The 17,203-nt window shown below is 51.3% G+C and overlaps 1 protein-coding gene across 3 annotated transcripts in view; it reads right to left on the reverse strand.

The window, feature by feature from the left end:
* LOC116948902 (sodium- and chloride-dependent glycine transporter 1) overlaps positions 1-17,203 on the reverse strand; it is a 111,588-nt gene that overhangs the window by 36,759 nt on the left and 57,626 nt on the right. For 2 of the 3 annotated variants that reach the window (XM_032966145.2, XM_076071883.1), the window contains one exon: positions 13,151-13,316. In XM_032966145.2, coding sequence (XP_032822036.1) covers positions 13,151-13,316 — 166 coding nt within the window. The remainder of the gene's footprint in view (positions 1-13,150; positions 13,317-17,203) is intronic. The other variant, XM_032966146.2, reaches the window with a different exon arrangement.

The raw sequence follows: 17,203 nt of genomic DNA on the forward strand, positions 1-17,203 counted from the left end.
GAAACGTCGTACTCAAAAAAACTGTAAATGTTGTGGATTCACTCTTCAACACACCGGTGGGCTAAAGTAGTGAACTATTTTGTTTTTTGTAAGACGTGACACTTTTTTGCCCATTGGCCGTGTCGGCTGGTGGAGGGTTACGACACATGTATAAATAACGCGATCTAACCCAAAAAAACCCGTTTATTATGGATATTAGTTGCGTTTAAGGATTGTGCCCATGCGACCCAAACTATGCACCGGATAAATTTCGATTTAAAGCTTTCGTGACTGCAATGATTCATCTTCTTTGGTTCTTTCGGTAAAGTCACGTAGAATGAGAATAAAATAATAAATTGATAAAATAAAATAACACAATAATATTCTCACGACGTTTCGGCCACAACACAAGCGGCCTTCATCAGGTGAAGGGGGCGAGGCTGTCCTACCAGACAGTCTCGCCCCCTTCACCAGACAGTCTCGCCCCCTTCACCTGATGAAGGCCGCTTGTGTTGTGGCCGAAACGTCGTGAGAATATTATTGTGTTATTTTATTTTATCAATTTATTATTTTATTCTCATTCTACGTGACTTTACCGAAAGAACCAAAGAAGATATGCACCAGATAGTGTAAGCCCACTGTGGTCCTCGCTCCTTCAACAGAGGAGGAGGAACAGCGGCGGCACGACCCGAATCTCTCTCCCTCTCTCCCCTGAAGCCCTCTCGTCGTGGCCAGCAGCAGCACCAGAACCTCCCTGCCATACGCAATCATCGAGTAGCCTATGGGCAAAGTTAGTCTACGGGACATTTCAAGTATAAGGGCAATGTTAAGCCTATGGGCAATGTTTGTCTATGGGCAATTTTTAGTCTATGGGCAATGTTAGTCTATAAGCAATGTGAGTTCATGGGCAATGTTAGTCTATGGACCCATAAAATAAACCACTGTAGTCTCTCGCTCCTTCAACGGAGGAGGAACAGCAACACGACACGAACTTTCTCTCTCTCTCTCTGCTGTGAAGCCCTCTCGTCGTGGCCAGCAGCAGGACCTCGGCATTGCCATCGAGCTCCTGGGCCCCATTGCTGCTGCTGCTGACATCGCCATCATGCGCAAGACGAGAATGCAACTGCGATCGTCAATTATTCTGTGCTCGTGCATTGCGCCGTACGTGATTGGTTCATGTGACCCTTGGTAAGTGACGACAATTATTTGGCGAAGCAGATGCTGCTCCTGCTGCTGCGTTGGCAGTGGCGCATGAGCACGGTTGACAAGAAACACAACTCGACACATTCATGGCCTTAACATGGCAATAGACATGTAATATGTGGCCAACGTTTCGGGCAATGGCCCTTGTTACTTAATTGCTTATTTTATATCGGGAAGAAGGGCCGTTTGTCCGAGACGTCGTCTACCACTGTGTATACAGTTGTCCCTCACTATAACGCGGTTCACCTTTCGCGGCCTCGCTGTTTCGCGGATTTTTTTTGTGTAATTTTGCGTGCTTTTTTTTTCCTGCGTACAGTATGAACGCGCATTGTGTTCGGCGTCCTGACTGGCTAAGGGAGAACCGCACATGTGTTCTGCGTCCTGATTAGCTAAGGGAGTACAGAATGCGTTCGGCTAGCCAGATTTACAAAAATGTTTGGGCTTGAAAACAGGTTTTGATCTTTGGTTTCATTTACTAATATTGTACTTATTTTTTTAAATCTGCGAAAGTTTGAACTTTGAGAGTGTTTAAATAAGAGAGAAATGTGAGAAAATGTTAATGCCTGTCTGAGAACAGTGTATAAAAGTGTATGGTTAGGGGTTTTACGGCCTTAAAACATGTATAATAATTGTAAAAATAAAGCTGATTACTTCGCGGATTTCGTCTATTGCGGGTTATTTTTCGAACGTATCCCCCGCGATGAACGAGGGACCACTGTATATATAGTTACTTTGAAAATAAAGACTCGCTTATTGCATCGAATCGCAAATCTAAAGCGCGACAATCTAGAGAACCGTCACCTGCTCACTCCCAATGTATTCGTTGACTGTGCCTCATGAGCCGAGCAGGTGCAGTGACATTGCAGTCTTCTTTGGTTCTTTCGGTAAAGTCACGTAGAATGAGAATTAAATAATAAATTGATAAAATAAAATAACACAATAATATTCTCACGACGTCTCGGCGACAACACAAGGGGCCTTCATCTGATGAAGGCCGCTGATGAAGGCCGCTTGTGTTGTGGCCGAAACGTCGTGAGAATATTATTGTGTTATTTTATTTATAAATTTATTATTTTATTCTCATTCTACGTGACTTTACCGAAAGAACCAAAGAAGATGAATCCTTGCAGTCACGAAAGCTTTAAATTGACATTGCAATCTCGGAAGCGTAAATTACCGTACTGCACACATCCATCCCTCTCTATGATACACTGCACCGAGCCACGTGACGATTCAAAACAAACAGGCTAGCAACAACAACAACAGCAACAACAATAATAAGATACAAAAGCAAAACCTCAACACACATTCACAAACAAGAGCTGCAGTGTAGTCAAAATCTGACCCAATTACGTGGCCAGCCGCTGGCTCTCGCAAAAAAGAGAAACGTGATCACGGTATTGAACTCATGCACCAAAGACACGTGGGTTCCCTGCTGCTGTTCCCCCCTCCTCCACCACGTACATTCATCATCATCATCACCACCACCACCGCCGCCCATCAGCCACGATCTATCCACTGCTGGACCAAGGCCTCCCCAAACTGTCCCCACGTCCTACGGCCCCACGATGCGACACTCCATCTATGCTCCCGAATTTTTTCTTCCGATTTCATCGCTCCGTCTCCGCAATGCATGTCTTCTCGGAATGCGTTCCATCCTTTTGGCTGCCATCCCAGTTAACATGCCAACGTTGGCCCGACGTTGGCATGTGGTTGGAACCCTTCGGCCAACGTTGGCCCAACGTTCCATGTTCAGTGGGACGCTGTGGTCAGTCCTGAACAACAGCCGCCAAGAACACGTTTATTAATAGTCCACGTGACATCGATTCCCTGTGTACGTCCTCCAATTCGGCGGCCCCCACCCCGTGCTCTGTGGACCGCTGAGGCTACTGAACGCCACGGGAAGTACTCCGCAGATCTGTTGCAGATACTACAAAGAAGGGCCATTGCCCGAAACGTCGGCTATTTCATACGTTTCCTTTTAAGGCCACACACGGTGGTGGTGTTATTGACGAGTGCACGGAGTCATCTTTTGATTCTGCTTGAGCACAGCTGCCAACGCAGTAGCGGCATCGCTAAATAACTTTGTGGCAGCTATGTGACGATTTCCTTTCTCACGAAAGTCCAGATTTTACTATCCCTGCACGAATATATTTGAGGGATCTGCGAATATATTTGAGGGTTGGTAGCCTCACCAGGGTTCCAACAAAGCTGGGATCCAATGCTCCGAAACCATGTTGCTGCTCCCCCTCCTTTCGTCTCTCAGTGAACTTCCAACCTTGCGCCTTGCCTTACTTCCTCGGGAACACTTACAGCTCTCTCTCCGCTTTCTCTGCCAATGTCCGTGTGTGTTTCCGGATCCGCACGGTCACGGGCAGGCGATAAATATTCACCACTCTCCGACACGAGCGCAGGGTTCAGAAAGCCACGTACACGACCGTGTTTAACCTTACTGACTCTGTGTGCGTGTTTAATGTTTGTTAACTGGCGCGTGTGTGCGTGCGTTTCAATGTTTGTAACTCGTTGTTTCGTGTTTGTGACGTCCAGATCACAGCACCGGCGATCAATGCACTTTTACGACGAGCGATGAAAGTCGTCGTTTCGAAATCGGGTCAACGATGGTGGTAACTGCACGGCTTTTTGGGGAGTTCATAACGCACCGATCAATCCTGGGTTTGAAACCAGGTTACAGCTGCCATTAGTGAACCGCCTTTTCTCGTGCGCAGCGAGTTTAATGGTCTCAGGCTCGGCCACCCGATGCATCACAACAACAAAAACAACCTTGGATTGTTGTTTAATTCAGATTTTTTTTTAAACCATTCAAATTTCATGGGATATAACTTCCGCCGACTCTTGACTACGAGCAACTTGAACAAAAAAAACATTTGGTTGGGACCCCTTTGCTCCCACAAACCCCATGCATGTTCCAGGGTGGGGCGGTGGTGGGGGGGTCATGGGTTAAGGGGATGCGGTGACAAGTGCTGGGGGCGGAGGCGGAGGCGAGAGCAGGGGGAGAAGGAGGGATCCGGGGCTGGCACTGACCCCCCCTCTCAGAAGGCAGAGAGATTCATTGACTTTGCCCGGGCTATACATTTCATCAATTAGCGCGCCGTGAATCGGCCCTTTGTGCCGGTGACTTTGCGCGGGACGATAAATTTTTTATAGTATAAACCACGGGAAGCTTTCGCAAAGCGCGCGCTGCCCTGTGAGATGGTTCCCTCATTATTGTGATTCTATTTTTTTTCGTAAATCCAAGGGGGGAGGGGGGGCTGACCGCAAGACAGCTCGCAACGAGACGCGTCCGCACACAGATCCCTCTTCGTGTCGATTGTTTTTGTCCCTCTTCGTGACCACCACCCCCAATCCCTTCCCCCCCACACCCCATTCCTCCTTCACCTCTTCTTCTTCCTCTGCCGGCCGGAATTAGCATATTCATACATCGTAGCTTTGTGCGTGTGGCCAGATTAATTCGGTGAAATGTAAATTCCCCCTTTCTCTTCCGACGACACGCAGAGCACCGCCGATCCGCTCATGCGTACGTGCCTGAATTTCGTTGGCCGTGTTTTTGTGCGCGTGTGTTGTGGTGTGTGTGTTGTGGTGTGTGTGTGTGTTGTGGTGTGTGTGTGTGTTGTGGTGTGTGTTGTGGTGTGTGTGTTGTGGTGTGTGTGTGTGTTTTGTGGTGTGTGTGTTGTGGTGTGTGTGTGTTGTGGTGTGTGTGTGTTGTGGTGCCGGACGGGCAACTCTGTCGTGAACAGTGCTGTGGCGTCTGTGACCACCACAGTGGCTAAACGGGGGCTCTGGACGGGGGCGAGGGGTTGGTAACCCCTCCACCTTAAAAAAATTACCACGAAACCACGACTTTAAATATATAACTAATCAACTTTTGCCGGAGGCCCCGGGGGGACAGGCGTCTATGACGTCTCCTGGCCAAACCCCAATTGGCGGAGCCAGGAGATTGAATCTCTACCCTCGGGGCTCCAGAAACAACGAAAAGCCACTTCGTGTGGCCACGTGGAATGTTCGACCGCTCACTGTGGAGGAGAGGCTGACACTCCTCTGTCGGGAGCTGGACCGGTACCGCCTGGATCTCTGTGGCATTCAGGAGGTCCGGTGGACCGGTTCTGACTCCTGCCACCATGAGGGGTGGACAGTCCTCTACTCGGGGCAGCAGACTGCCAAACAACAGGGTGTGGCTCTTCTTTTGAACAAAATAATGAAGGGGGCGTGGGAGCGTGGCGGTGAGGTGTGGGAAGCTGTAAGCCCCAGGCTACTTTGGGCTCGCCTTCCCATCAACCGGAGGCGAGGAGTGGTGGTCGTGGTTACTTATACCCCCACCGAAGACGAACATCCGTGGAGGGATGCAGGCAAAGACGATGAGTCAGATACCTTCTATGACCTCCTGTCACAGGTGCTGGCTAAAGTGGCCCCTCGGGATAGAGTCATCTTGTTGGGTGACTTCAATGCCTGAGTTGGTCATGATGCTGGCACCTGGTTGGAGTGATTGGAGGACATGGGCCAGATCAGCTCAATAACAACGGTAGGAGGCTGCTAGATTTTTGTGCAGCCCATGGGCTTGTAATTACCAACACGCTGTTCCGGCATTGGCACATCCACACAACATCATGGATGCATGCCGGGTCCAAGCAAGAACATCTGCTGGACTACATAATGACGGACCAGCGGATGCGAGCCCATGTCCTTGACACCAGGACCTACCGTGGAGCTGATCTGCCCTCTGACCATCAACTAGTCATCTGTAAGATGCTCCTGCCATTCTTCGACTCCGGTGGTGGGTATACACCCAGGACCCCATTCCAACCTAAAGTGTCCTGGTCTCAGTTATCTGATGAAAGTTGCAAGCGAGAATTTAATAATCGCTTGCGGCTGGGATTGGCATCGTCCCCCACTCCTCCTGATGTCGAGGGTAAATGGGCGAGGTTTAGGACTGTGACTCATGCAGCTGCAATGGCTGCTTTGGGTACGCGGTCCAGACCTCCCCAGAGAGCCTGGCTGACAGAGGAGGTGTTCAGGATGGTTGAGAAAAAGCGACAGGCCCACTGTCATCGACTACAGAATCCCACGTCAGAGAATGAGGAGGCTTACCGCAGCCTTCGCTCGGAGGTTCGGAGAGCCGTGAGGCGCTGCAAGGATGGGTGGTGGTCGTGGGTTGCTGAGGAGATGGAGTCTGCCTCAGTGGCCCGCGATCAAAAATCTCTATTTAACTCCATCAAAAAAGCAACCTGCAGCGCCACACCTATTACCATCATTAGGGGAAAAACGGTGATCCAATCTCCGACCCCCAGGAACAGGTTTGCAGATTTGCTGAGCATTTCTGTGAGGTCCTGGGGGAGGGGAAATCCCTCAGCCAGGAAAACATCGTTGCACAAAGTGGGGATGCCCCTGCTGAGGCTGCGGTGCCTCAAATATTGGAGGAAGTCACCCCTGTCAGTGGCTGGCTGAGGTGCCATCTGTTGAGGAAGTACTGAAGGCGATCCGGAGTCCGAGACCAGGAAAGGCACCGGGCAGAGATGATCTCCCAAGCGAAATGCTGAGGGAGGGTGGCGTTTGTGCACAGACTGCCCTAAATGACATCATAACAACAGTCTGGACCACTGGACGGGTTCTGCAGGATTGGAAGGATGCCCTGGTGGTCCCCCTCTTTAAGAAGGGGGACCGCACAGACTCTAACAACTACAGGGGCATCTCACTCTTCAGTGTGCCGGGAAAGGTCCTGGCAAGGATTATTCAACATCGCCTTGCCAGGCACGCTGAGGAGAGGCTTGCGGAGCCCCAATGCGGTTTCAGGAAAGGGCGGTCCTGCACAGATGCCATATTTTCTGTCCGTCTGCTCCAACAGAGGTGTAGGGAATTCCAGCAAGACCTACATCTCTGCTTTATTGACCTGGTCAAGGCCTATGATACCATCAGTAGGCCTGGGCTCTGGGTTGTTCTTCGTGCTTTTGGAGTCCCTGACCCTCTGCTCACGATCATTAAGGACCTTCATGATGGTGAGCGGGCCCGAGTAAAACTACGTGGCCGGGAGTCAGAGCCATTCCCTGTATACCTTGGGGTGCGACAGGGATGTCCTCTGGCTCCCACATTATTTAACATCTATTTTGACCACGTAGTTCGTGAAGCCTTCAATAGCTGTACTGGGGGAATCTCCATTTGTAACAGATATAATGGGAGGCTGATCGATGCCCAGGTGCGGTCAAGAGATGGCTCCCTATTGCTCAACCACGATATGTATGCCGATGATTTGGTAATAGCTGCTCATTCAGAGGAGGAGTTGGAGACGCTGCTGCTGAGATTGGAGCGTGCCACTAAGAGATGGGGCCTTACCATCAGCCCCACCAAAACTAAGCACCTGCCTGGGTATTTTGTACCATCGGACACTCCACCCCCACAACTCCCAATCGGTAATGAGGCAGTTGTGGAGAGAGTGGAGAGTTTCCATTACCTGGGCAATGTGCTTATGACCGGCTCCAGTTTAACAGCAGAGGTCTCACTCCGAATCAGTCGAGCGGCAATATCTTTTCATCAGTTGCGTAACGCTGTGTGGAAGCTACCTGGTCTGTCGCTCCGCACTAAGCTTCAGGTCTTCTCAGCCACGGTCATTCCCTCCCTTCTCTACGCTTGCGAAACGTGGACCCCCCCTAATGGAACATCTTCGCCGGCTAGAAACATTTAGGCTAGCCTGCTTACGATCCATCCTGGGTTTAACCAGGCTGGATTGTGTGAGGAGCTCACAAATCCTTGAAAGATCTGGGCAAGGTCCCATCGGTGAGCTCCTCCGGCAGGCAAGGCTGCGTTGGCTGGGTCATGGAGCCCGCATGTCCAGCCACCGCATGCCGAAACATCTTTTGTTTGGCCGGATCGAGGGGGCTAAACGGGCGCGGCACGGGCTAGAGAAGAGATGGAGTGATGTGGTACAGGAGGACGTGGAGCTGAGTGGATTTGCCGATGACTGGTACCAGTGGTGTCAAGATCGGCCTCTGTGGAGGAGGCTCGTGAAGGATGCTGCTGGGCAGTTGGAGGCAGTCGCTCTCCAACAACAACGGAGGGCAGAGGAGCGACGCTCACAACAACGAGCGGAGCGCCGGGTGGCTAAAGCACAGCAAGTTGGCACAGTAGGGGGCACAGGTGGTGCATCAGCCAGTCATCTCAGTCAGTCGACCCGTGGCACCTGGGTCTGCCCCGTGACCTCCTGCCAGCGGGCGTTCGACACTTCACGTGGCCTCAGGGTGCACATAGCCTGGCACAAGCGTCGTGGTGACGTCACCGCCACTTAGTGGCGAATGGCGGTTGTTGTTGTTGTTGTTGTGTGTGTATGTGTGTGTATGTGTGTTGTGGTGTGTATGTGTATGTATGTGTATGTATGTGTGTGTGTTGTGGTGTGTATGTGTGTATGTGTGTGTGCCGTTGCTCTTGTTTCTTTGACTTTTACGCATTAATGACGAGCCGCTCAGCCGCCGGAACGCGAGAGGTGGGGTAAAGAAGCGGGACGTTATAAAACTCCCGAGGGAGCGGGGCCATCTCCACAACGACGGAAGGGCAACGTGAGGAAGGGATAAAGCAAACGCGCGCAGTTGGGGAACACTTTACAAAGCGCGCGTTAGGCCTGCACGAGTATTTAATCATCCGCGATGAAGGCTAACGCGGCAGCTGTCAAGAGGCAAAGTTGCGTCTGCCTTATTTGCCAAAAAATATATATTATATAGCGCATTCTCGCCCTGGAGAGTGTATTTGAGCTTTCGAGCCGAGAAGCCTCTGAGCAAATTGGCCGGTTTTCAATCAGGGGGGAGGGGAAGGTGGGGGGGCCCAAACAGCAAAACAAAGTTTACTGGACACATTTATTCGGGTTGGATTTCACCTTCTGCCTCTGTAAACCCTGCCCAACATCACGCCCTGGCCTCCCACCTCCGGGTGGAAAAATGTAAAAGTAACAAATGCATTATATGATCTATATATCCCTCTCTCTCTCTCTTCCCTCTCTTCTGGGTTCCGTCCACGTTGCAGATTCACCGTTTCTTTGTGCAAAGCATCTTGAGGATGGCATCCACATCTCGATGTCTCACGAATACAACTCATCTGCCACGGGAGACGGAGAGCCGTGACGTCGGATCGGAGCTGCACGGATGGATTGTTGCGACGCGAATCCGGGAGAGATAGTTGACGCTGGCTTGGTGAGGCCTTCATCCAGCAGTGGATAGAGCATGTCTGCGATTGCAACTGCTCCTGTTGCTGCTGCTGATGATGGACTGGAACGTCGTACTAGCGTTTGTTGTTTTTCGCGACAGTGGCTGTCGTGGGGTCCGTATACTCCCCCCCCACCACCTACCCCACAATTTTCAAATACGGCTCAGAGTTACCCGCGCAGATTTTGGAGCGGGAGGGAGAGAGAAACTAAAATGTCCTGGCGATTCAGAGCCCCGTGGTTCTACCCCCCCCCCTTCCCCTTTCAACGCCGCGGCGACGACGTGAAAGACACGCCGCTTGCGCCGATGACGAACAACTTAAAAACACGCGGGGGCACACGGACGGCCCGTGAGCTAGGGCACTGAGTCACGAGGGCAGGAGTTTGTGTCAATGTAGCATGACTGTCATTCCGTAGGAACCGTTATCAAGTTGGGGGGGGGTGGCGGAGGGTGGGGGAGAACTTTCCGTATTTACGATCGTCATCGACGCAGTCACCACCGCGGCGGGGTCGTTCGTTGGTGGGGCGCTCTCGCAACTCCCACCGCTGTCTGTGGCCCCCGCTACTGATAGGAGATCGTCAAATCCTAAAGTAAAATAAAACTATCAACTACTTTTGCACTTTACCAGGAAAGGCCCTCTGAGCTCCACTGTGTCGCTCCTTTTCAGAAGCGACCCGGCCACGAACGAAATCTCAACGGAACGGCTTCTGCTCATCGTGTGGACATTTTCTCGTGGCCAAATACGCGTCGCGATGTTGATTCTAAATGGGCAGGGGAAAACCGGAGGACCCGGAGAAAAATCAACGCGACCACGGGGAGAGAGAGAGAGAAACACGCAAACTCCAGATATACAACAGGCGTCAGGGTTGGGATCGAACCCACGACCTCATGAATTCCAGGCGAAGGAGACAACATCTCAGCACCGAGCCTGGGTTACGGTAACGAGCCCAACCAATCCACCCACAGCTCCAAGGCCAACCTGCAAAACTCACAAACGAATTTTTCGTATTGCACCCTCCGTGACCCCCCCCCCCACCGACTCTGGAGGATTGGACAAAGTTAATCAATAAGCGGGGCTTGAGTGGGGGATGAGGGTCCCAAACGAGGTCTGTGTTTGAACTGCGGCGCCGCGCATGCCAAATGTGAAATGCGAACGCAAAGGCCAGTTCCGAGTTTGGCAGCGGGACACCACGGACAGAGTGTTAGGGGGAGGAGAGAGAGAACCACGCAACCAGACTCACTTGCCCATCGTTCTAGCCACACCAGCCAGCCAGAGCCTTGCCCCCTACAACCACTGCACCCTAACGCACTAGCCAATCAGACCGCAGTGTGAACATCAACCACACCAGCCAGTCAGAGCCTTGCCCCCTACGACCACTGCGCCCTAACACACTAGCCAATCAGACCACAGTGTGAACATCAACCACACCAGCCAGCCAGAGCCTTGCCCCCTACGACCACTGCACCCTAACGCACTAGCCAATCAGACCGCAGTGTGAACATCAACCACACCAGCCAGTCAGAGCCTTGGCCCCTACGACCACTGCACCCTAACACACTAGCCAATCAGACCACAGTGTGAACATCAACCACACCAGCCAGCCAGAGCCTTGCCCCCTACGACCACTGCACCCTAACACATTAGCCAATCAGACCACAGTGTGAACATCAACCACACCAGCCAGTCAGAGCCTTGGCCCCTACGACCACTGCACCCTAACACACTAGCCAATCAGACCACAGTGTGAACATCAACCACACCAGCCAGTCAGAGCCTTGCCCCCTACGTCCACTGCACCCTAACACACTAGCCAATCAGACCACAGTGTGAACATCAACCACACCAGCCAGTCAGAGCCTTGGCCCCTACGACCACTGCACCCTAACACACTAGCCAATCAGACCACAGTGTGAACATCAACCACACCAGCCAGTCAGAGCCTTGCCTTACTACCACTGCACCCTAACACACTAGCCAATCAGACCGCAGTGTGAACATCAACCACACCAGCCAGCCAGAGCCTTGCCTCCTACGACCACTGCACCCTAACACACTAGCCAATCAGACCACAGTGTGAACATCAACCACACCAGCCAGTCAGAGCCTTGCCTTACTACCACTGCACCCTAACACACTAGCCAATCAGACCACAGTGTGAACATCAACCACACCAGCCAGTCAGAGCCTTGCCCCCTACGACCACTGCGCCCTAACACACTAGCCAATCAGACCACAGTGTGAACATCAACCACACCAGCCAGTCAGAGCCTTGCCCCCTACGACCACTGCGCCCTAACACACTAGCCAATCAGACCACAGTGTGAACATCAACCACACCAGCCAGTCAGAGCCTTGCCCACTACGACCACTGCGCCCTAACACACTAGCCAATCAGACCACAGTGTGAACATCAACCACACCAGCCAGTCAGAGCCTTGTCCCCTACGACCACTGCGCCCTAACACACTAGCCAATCAGACCACAGTGTGAACATCAACCACACCAGGCAGTCAGAGCCTTGCCCACTACGACCACTGCGCCCTAACACACTAGCCAATCAGACCACAGTGTGAACATCAACCACACCAGCCAGTCAGAGCCTTGCCTTACTACCACTGCACCCTAACACACTAGCCAATCAGACCACAGTGTGAACATCAACCACACCAGCCAGTCAGAGCCTTGCCCCCTACGACCACTGCACCCTAACACACTAGCCAATCAGACCACAGTGTGAACATCAACCACACCAGCCAGCCAGAGCCTTGCCCCCTACGACCACTGCACCCTAACACACTAGCCAATCAGACCACAGTGTGAACATCAACCACACCAGCCAGTCAGAGCCTTGCCCCCTACGACCACTGCACCCTAACACACTAGCCAATCAGACCACAGTGTGAACATCAACCACACCAGCCAGTCAGAGCCTTGCCTTACTACCACTGCACCCTAACACACTAGCCAATCAGACCACAGTGTGAACATCAACCACACCAGCCAGTCAGAGCCTTGCCTTGCCCTATGACCACTGCACCCTAACACACTAGCCAATCAGACCACAGTGTGAACATCAACCACACCAGCCAGTCAGAGCCTTGCCTTACTACCACTGCACCCTAACACACTAGCCAATCAGACCACAGTGTGAACATCAACCACACCAGCCAGTCAGAGCCTTGCCCCCTACGACCACTGCACCCTAACACACTAGCCAATCAGACCACAGTGTGAACATCAACCACACCAGCCAGTCAGAGCCTTGCCCCCTACTACCACTGCGCCCTAACACACGAGCCAATCAGACCAGTCAACCCGTAGCACGAGCACTGCTCTTAACCCTGACCATACTGACCAATCAGACCGTACCCTTAAGCATCTAACCCTCTAACCAAACTAGCCAATCAATCGCTCGTACTAACCCTATCCCTAACCCTAACGTGACCTCGAGTGCCCCTCGTCCGGTGCGTCACCATGACGCACTCCTCACTTGTCTTGTTCCACCTTCAGTTTCTGGTGTTCACCCCGTGCCAGTGGTGAGCGCGGCACAGCGGTACGGTGCGTGGTATGGTTCGTGCGGTGGTGAGGTGTGTGGGGTATGGTGCGTGCGGTGGTGATGTGTGTGTGGTATGGTGCGTGTGGTGGTGAGGTTTGTGTGGTATGGTGCGTGCGGTGGTGAGGTGTGTGTGGTATGGTGCGTGCGGTGGTGATGTGTGTGTGGTATGGTGCGTGCGGTGGTGATGTGTGTGTGGTATGGTGTTCACATTACCTCCGCCGTTGCGGTAGCAGAGGTAGGGGAAGCGCCACACGTTCCCGAGGCCAACCGCATAGCCGATGCTCGTGAGGATGAACTCGATTTGGTTCGACCAGTTTCCCCGTTTCGCGTTCTCATCCTGGCTCGCCACCCGGCCCTCGAGAGCCACACCACCATTCTGCTACCGCCACACCACAGCGTCACACCACAACGATACAGCACGTCACAACATAGCGTCACGACAAAACAACATAGCGAGCCACGCCGCAGCATAGCAGCACAGAGTCGCACCGCATTGTCGCATCACAACAGTACAGCGTCACAAACACAGCATCACGCCACAGCATCACAGCATCACACCACAACGATACAGCGTCTCACAAAAAAGCGTCACATCACAGCATAACACCACAACGATACAGCGTCTCACAACAAAGCGTCACACCACAGCATCACAGCATCACACCACAACGATACAGCATTACAAACACAGCATCACGCAACAGCATCACACCACAACGATACAGCGTCCCACAACAAAGCGTCACACCACAGCATCACAGCATCACACCACAACGATACAGCATCACAAACACATCATCACGCAACAGCATCACAGCATCACACCACAACGATACAGCGTCTCACAACAAAGCGTCACACCACAGCATCACACCACAACGATACAGCGTCTCACAACAAAGCGTCACACCACAGCATCACACCACAACGATACAGCGTCTCACAACAAAGCGTCACACCACAGCATCACAGCATCACACCACAACGATACAGCGTCTCACAACAAAGCGTCACACCACAGCATCACAGCATCACACCACAACGATACAGCATCACAAACACAGCATCACGCCACAGCATCACACCACAATTATACAGCGCGTCACGACTTCAGTCTGTATAACCCGGCACAGCGTGCCACGAATAGCAATTATCAGGTACGTTTTGCACACGAATGGAAAATATTGGTAAGAGCACAAAAGTTGGACCGGACTATCGCGAGGACTGGGATTGAGACGTTCAAACGTAATCTGTCGGCCGATGGGCATTGTGAACCAGCGTTAGTTTAAGTTGGCAAACTGTGGGCCCGTTTCAACTTTGTGAGTCTCATCAGTTGCCAGTTAAACAAATTCCGATTGTTTTTTTTTTGTCCAACGCTATGAACATGTCAAAGAAGTGTGTGGTAGTGTGTGGTAGTGTGTGGTAGTGTTGGCCTAAATAGACAAAGTATGTCCGATCCGATGCGCAGACATTTAGTCATAACTGGCATCTGTCGAGGGAACAGCTGTGCTGTGATTTCATAATTTTGGGCAATCGTCCAAATATACAACACGACCCATGTCGAGTGCTTACATACTGGACGTGTAATACACACTGCGTTGTCCTATTTCACTGACACAGTCGCAGGTAAATAGTGCAAACTTTATGGCACTGCGTTGACAGTGGTCTATCAACACAAAGAGATTTATACAAAAAAAATATACAACGCTCACGTTTCATCGTTGGGAAAAATGCGTTCGTAAAATTAATTATGTTGATGTCACCTTCAATTCAAGGTTTTTTATCGCAGCAATAACAGTTAGCAGTAAATGTTCCTTGTTTCATTCGGACAAGGCATCACTTCGCTTGTACATTAAGAACTTGACCTCCTCCTGTTCATCTCTAAACGCTCACCTCTTCTCCGTTGCCCATTCTCTTCCCCATAGGGCGCCACGGTGGCTAGGAGATGTTAACTACCTCGCCTGGTATACAATAGGTCGTTAGTTCGATCACGACCCTGACGCATGCCGTATATTTCGAGTTTGCGTGTCTCTCTCTCTCTTTGTGGTCGCGTGGACTTTTTCCCGGGTCCTCCGGTTTTCCCCTCCACATTCAAAAACATTCCTTTAGAGTATTTGACTGCTATGCATTTCCACAGGATAAGCCACTTCACTGGGCTATCATTTGTGGCCAGGTCGCTTCTGAAAAATGGGTATATAGCTCAGTGGGCCTTACCTGGTAAAAAATACAGTAAAATAGTCTTCCTCTCCCCTACCTCCAACCCTCCCCTACTCTTCCCGATCCCTCAGGTACCCTCTATCATGGCCACCCATTCATCATCTCTAGCACGCTCCTGCACTATAAAACATTTCGTGCTGGTACCGTTTTTTTAATTATGTCAAGCGCCTTGATTTAAGGCGCTCTAAACATATAAATTAAGATACGAGTCCCGAGCCTCTTTTTCAGCATTGAGATGTATGTTGAACGTCTTTCGCACCGTACATAACCAAACCGTGCTAATCATACGTGTGGAGGAAGAACAACAAACCAAACACAAAACGAAGTTCTAAAGAAATGAGTATTCAATATAGATTTAAAAGTGCACAGCTCCAGTGGCTTCCTAATAACTAGATGTCTGCATTGATATGTTTGGCCAATTTCATTTAAAAAAATGATGATATCGTATATGTATCCATCAGAGATAATCTCCAACATCTCAATTACGTGGGGGTAAGGCGAGCCACATTTTGGCGAGTGTCGCTTCTGAAACGGAAATTGCCGTGGTAGCTTTTAGGAATACCAACGCGTTAAAAAAAATGTAAACACTTTTCCGAGCGTTTGAAAAAAATAAGCGAATTTCGATATAAAATACAAAGTTGGCAGCGAGAGAGCGGGAGGGCAGGCGGGCGGGCTAGCGGACAGGCTAGCGGGCGGGCGAATGAGTAGAGGTTTGTTATTGGGTCTTTTTTCATGCCCCTCAGTGAAATGCACAGCCACGGGCAAACGCAATAAAGAGGCATATAAATGAATGAACGTGACCGCTGTAAATGAGCGGAAACGGCAGCAGCAGCGAGCAGGCGGCAGGGTGCAGTGTGAGGTGGCGATGCAACTCGGAGCGAGGTAAATCACAGCTGTGGTTGGTGCTGGTGGTGGCGAGACATGAAAATCCGCCCTCCCACGCACGCCACTCACCACCGCAGCGATCCCCCGTATAGCCTCAACGGCCTCCACAATCGGAAGGTCACGAGTTCAAACCTTGGCTCGGGCGTCGACTAAGTCCGTAATCCCCCCCCCCCGCCCCTCCAACATTGCAGTTAATAGGACCTCGCGGTGGCGCGATGTTAACCCCCTCGCCTCGTATGCAGGAGGTCGTGGGTTCGATCCCGACCCTGACGCCTGTATAATTGGAGTTTGCATGTTCTCCCAGTGGTCACGTGGATTTTTCTCCAGGTCCTCCGGTTTTTCCCTCCACATTCAGAATCAACGTGCTGTTTAGGGTATTTGGCTGCTATAAATTTCCACGTGATTAAAAGCCACTTCGTCGCTTCTAAAAAAAAATAGCCGTATAGCTCAGTGGACCTTACGTGGTAAAATAAAAAAGTGCTTTTTAAATAAGATGAGCAAAAATTCCGGAGATTTAAGAACCGGGATTCCCATCACCATGCGATCCGCCGACCCTGGTGATAGCCTCGTACAGTGCCCGTACGTACGTTTCCCCCGAATTATATCACAGCGGCGCTCATGGCATCGTGCCATCAAGACGGACGGAGGCGATTCAACACCGGGACCTCCTGGGACACCGCCTCGTGTTTAGAGAACGTCCCTCGGAAGATGACGCCACGGAGCTAGATTTGACCCACCCCTACTTGACATCCGTGAAAAAAAGAGCTTTATAGCTCATCGGATTCCACCAGTATAAATACAGATTCTGTGACAGGTACGCGGTTTTAATGTCCTGCATTGAAATCAAAAGCTCTTCCTTTTTCGTCCTTTAATTTTCAGCGCTAGAATTTAGCCAAATTAAGTGCATCGGCATCATCATCACAATCTATGGGCAGATCGCCCGCAGGTGTCCACTGCACTGAACCACATTTAACAGGGGTGGGGTTTTAAAATGTGTTTATTTTGTGAAGTTAATGGTGACCGGTCTGAGACAATCAAATCCGCGACACTCGAGACTCTGGTTTAACCACGGCCGGATGGCCGAGACCCAGGTTTATGAACGAATGATCTCAGCGGTACCGGCTCCACGTCTATGACCTCTGACCCCCTGAGCCAACCCGCCGC

The sequence above is a fragment of the Petromyzon marinus genome, chromosome 35, assembly GCF_048934315.1.
Source record: "Petromyzon marinus isolate PM22_M1 ecotype Great Lakes invasive population chromosome 35, UKy_Petmar_22M1.pri1.0, whole genome shotgun sequence".
Lineage (NCBI taxonomy): Eukaryota > Metazoa > Chordata > Hyperoartia > Petromyzontiformes > Petromyzontidae > Petromyzon > Petromyzon marinus.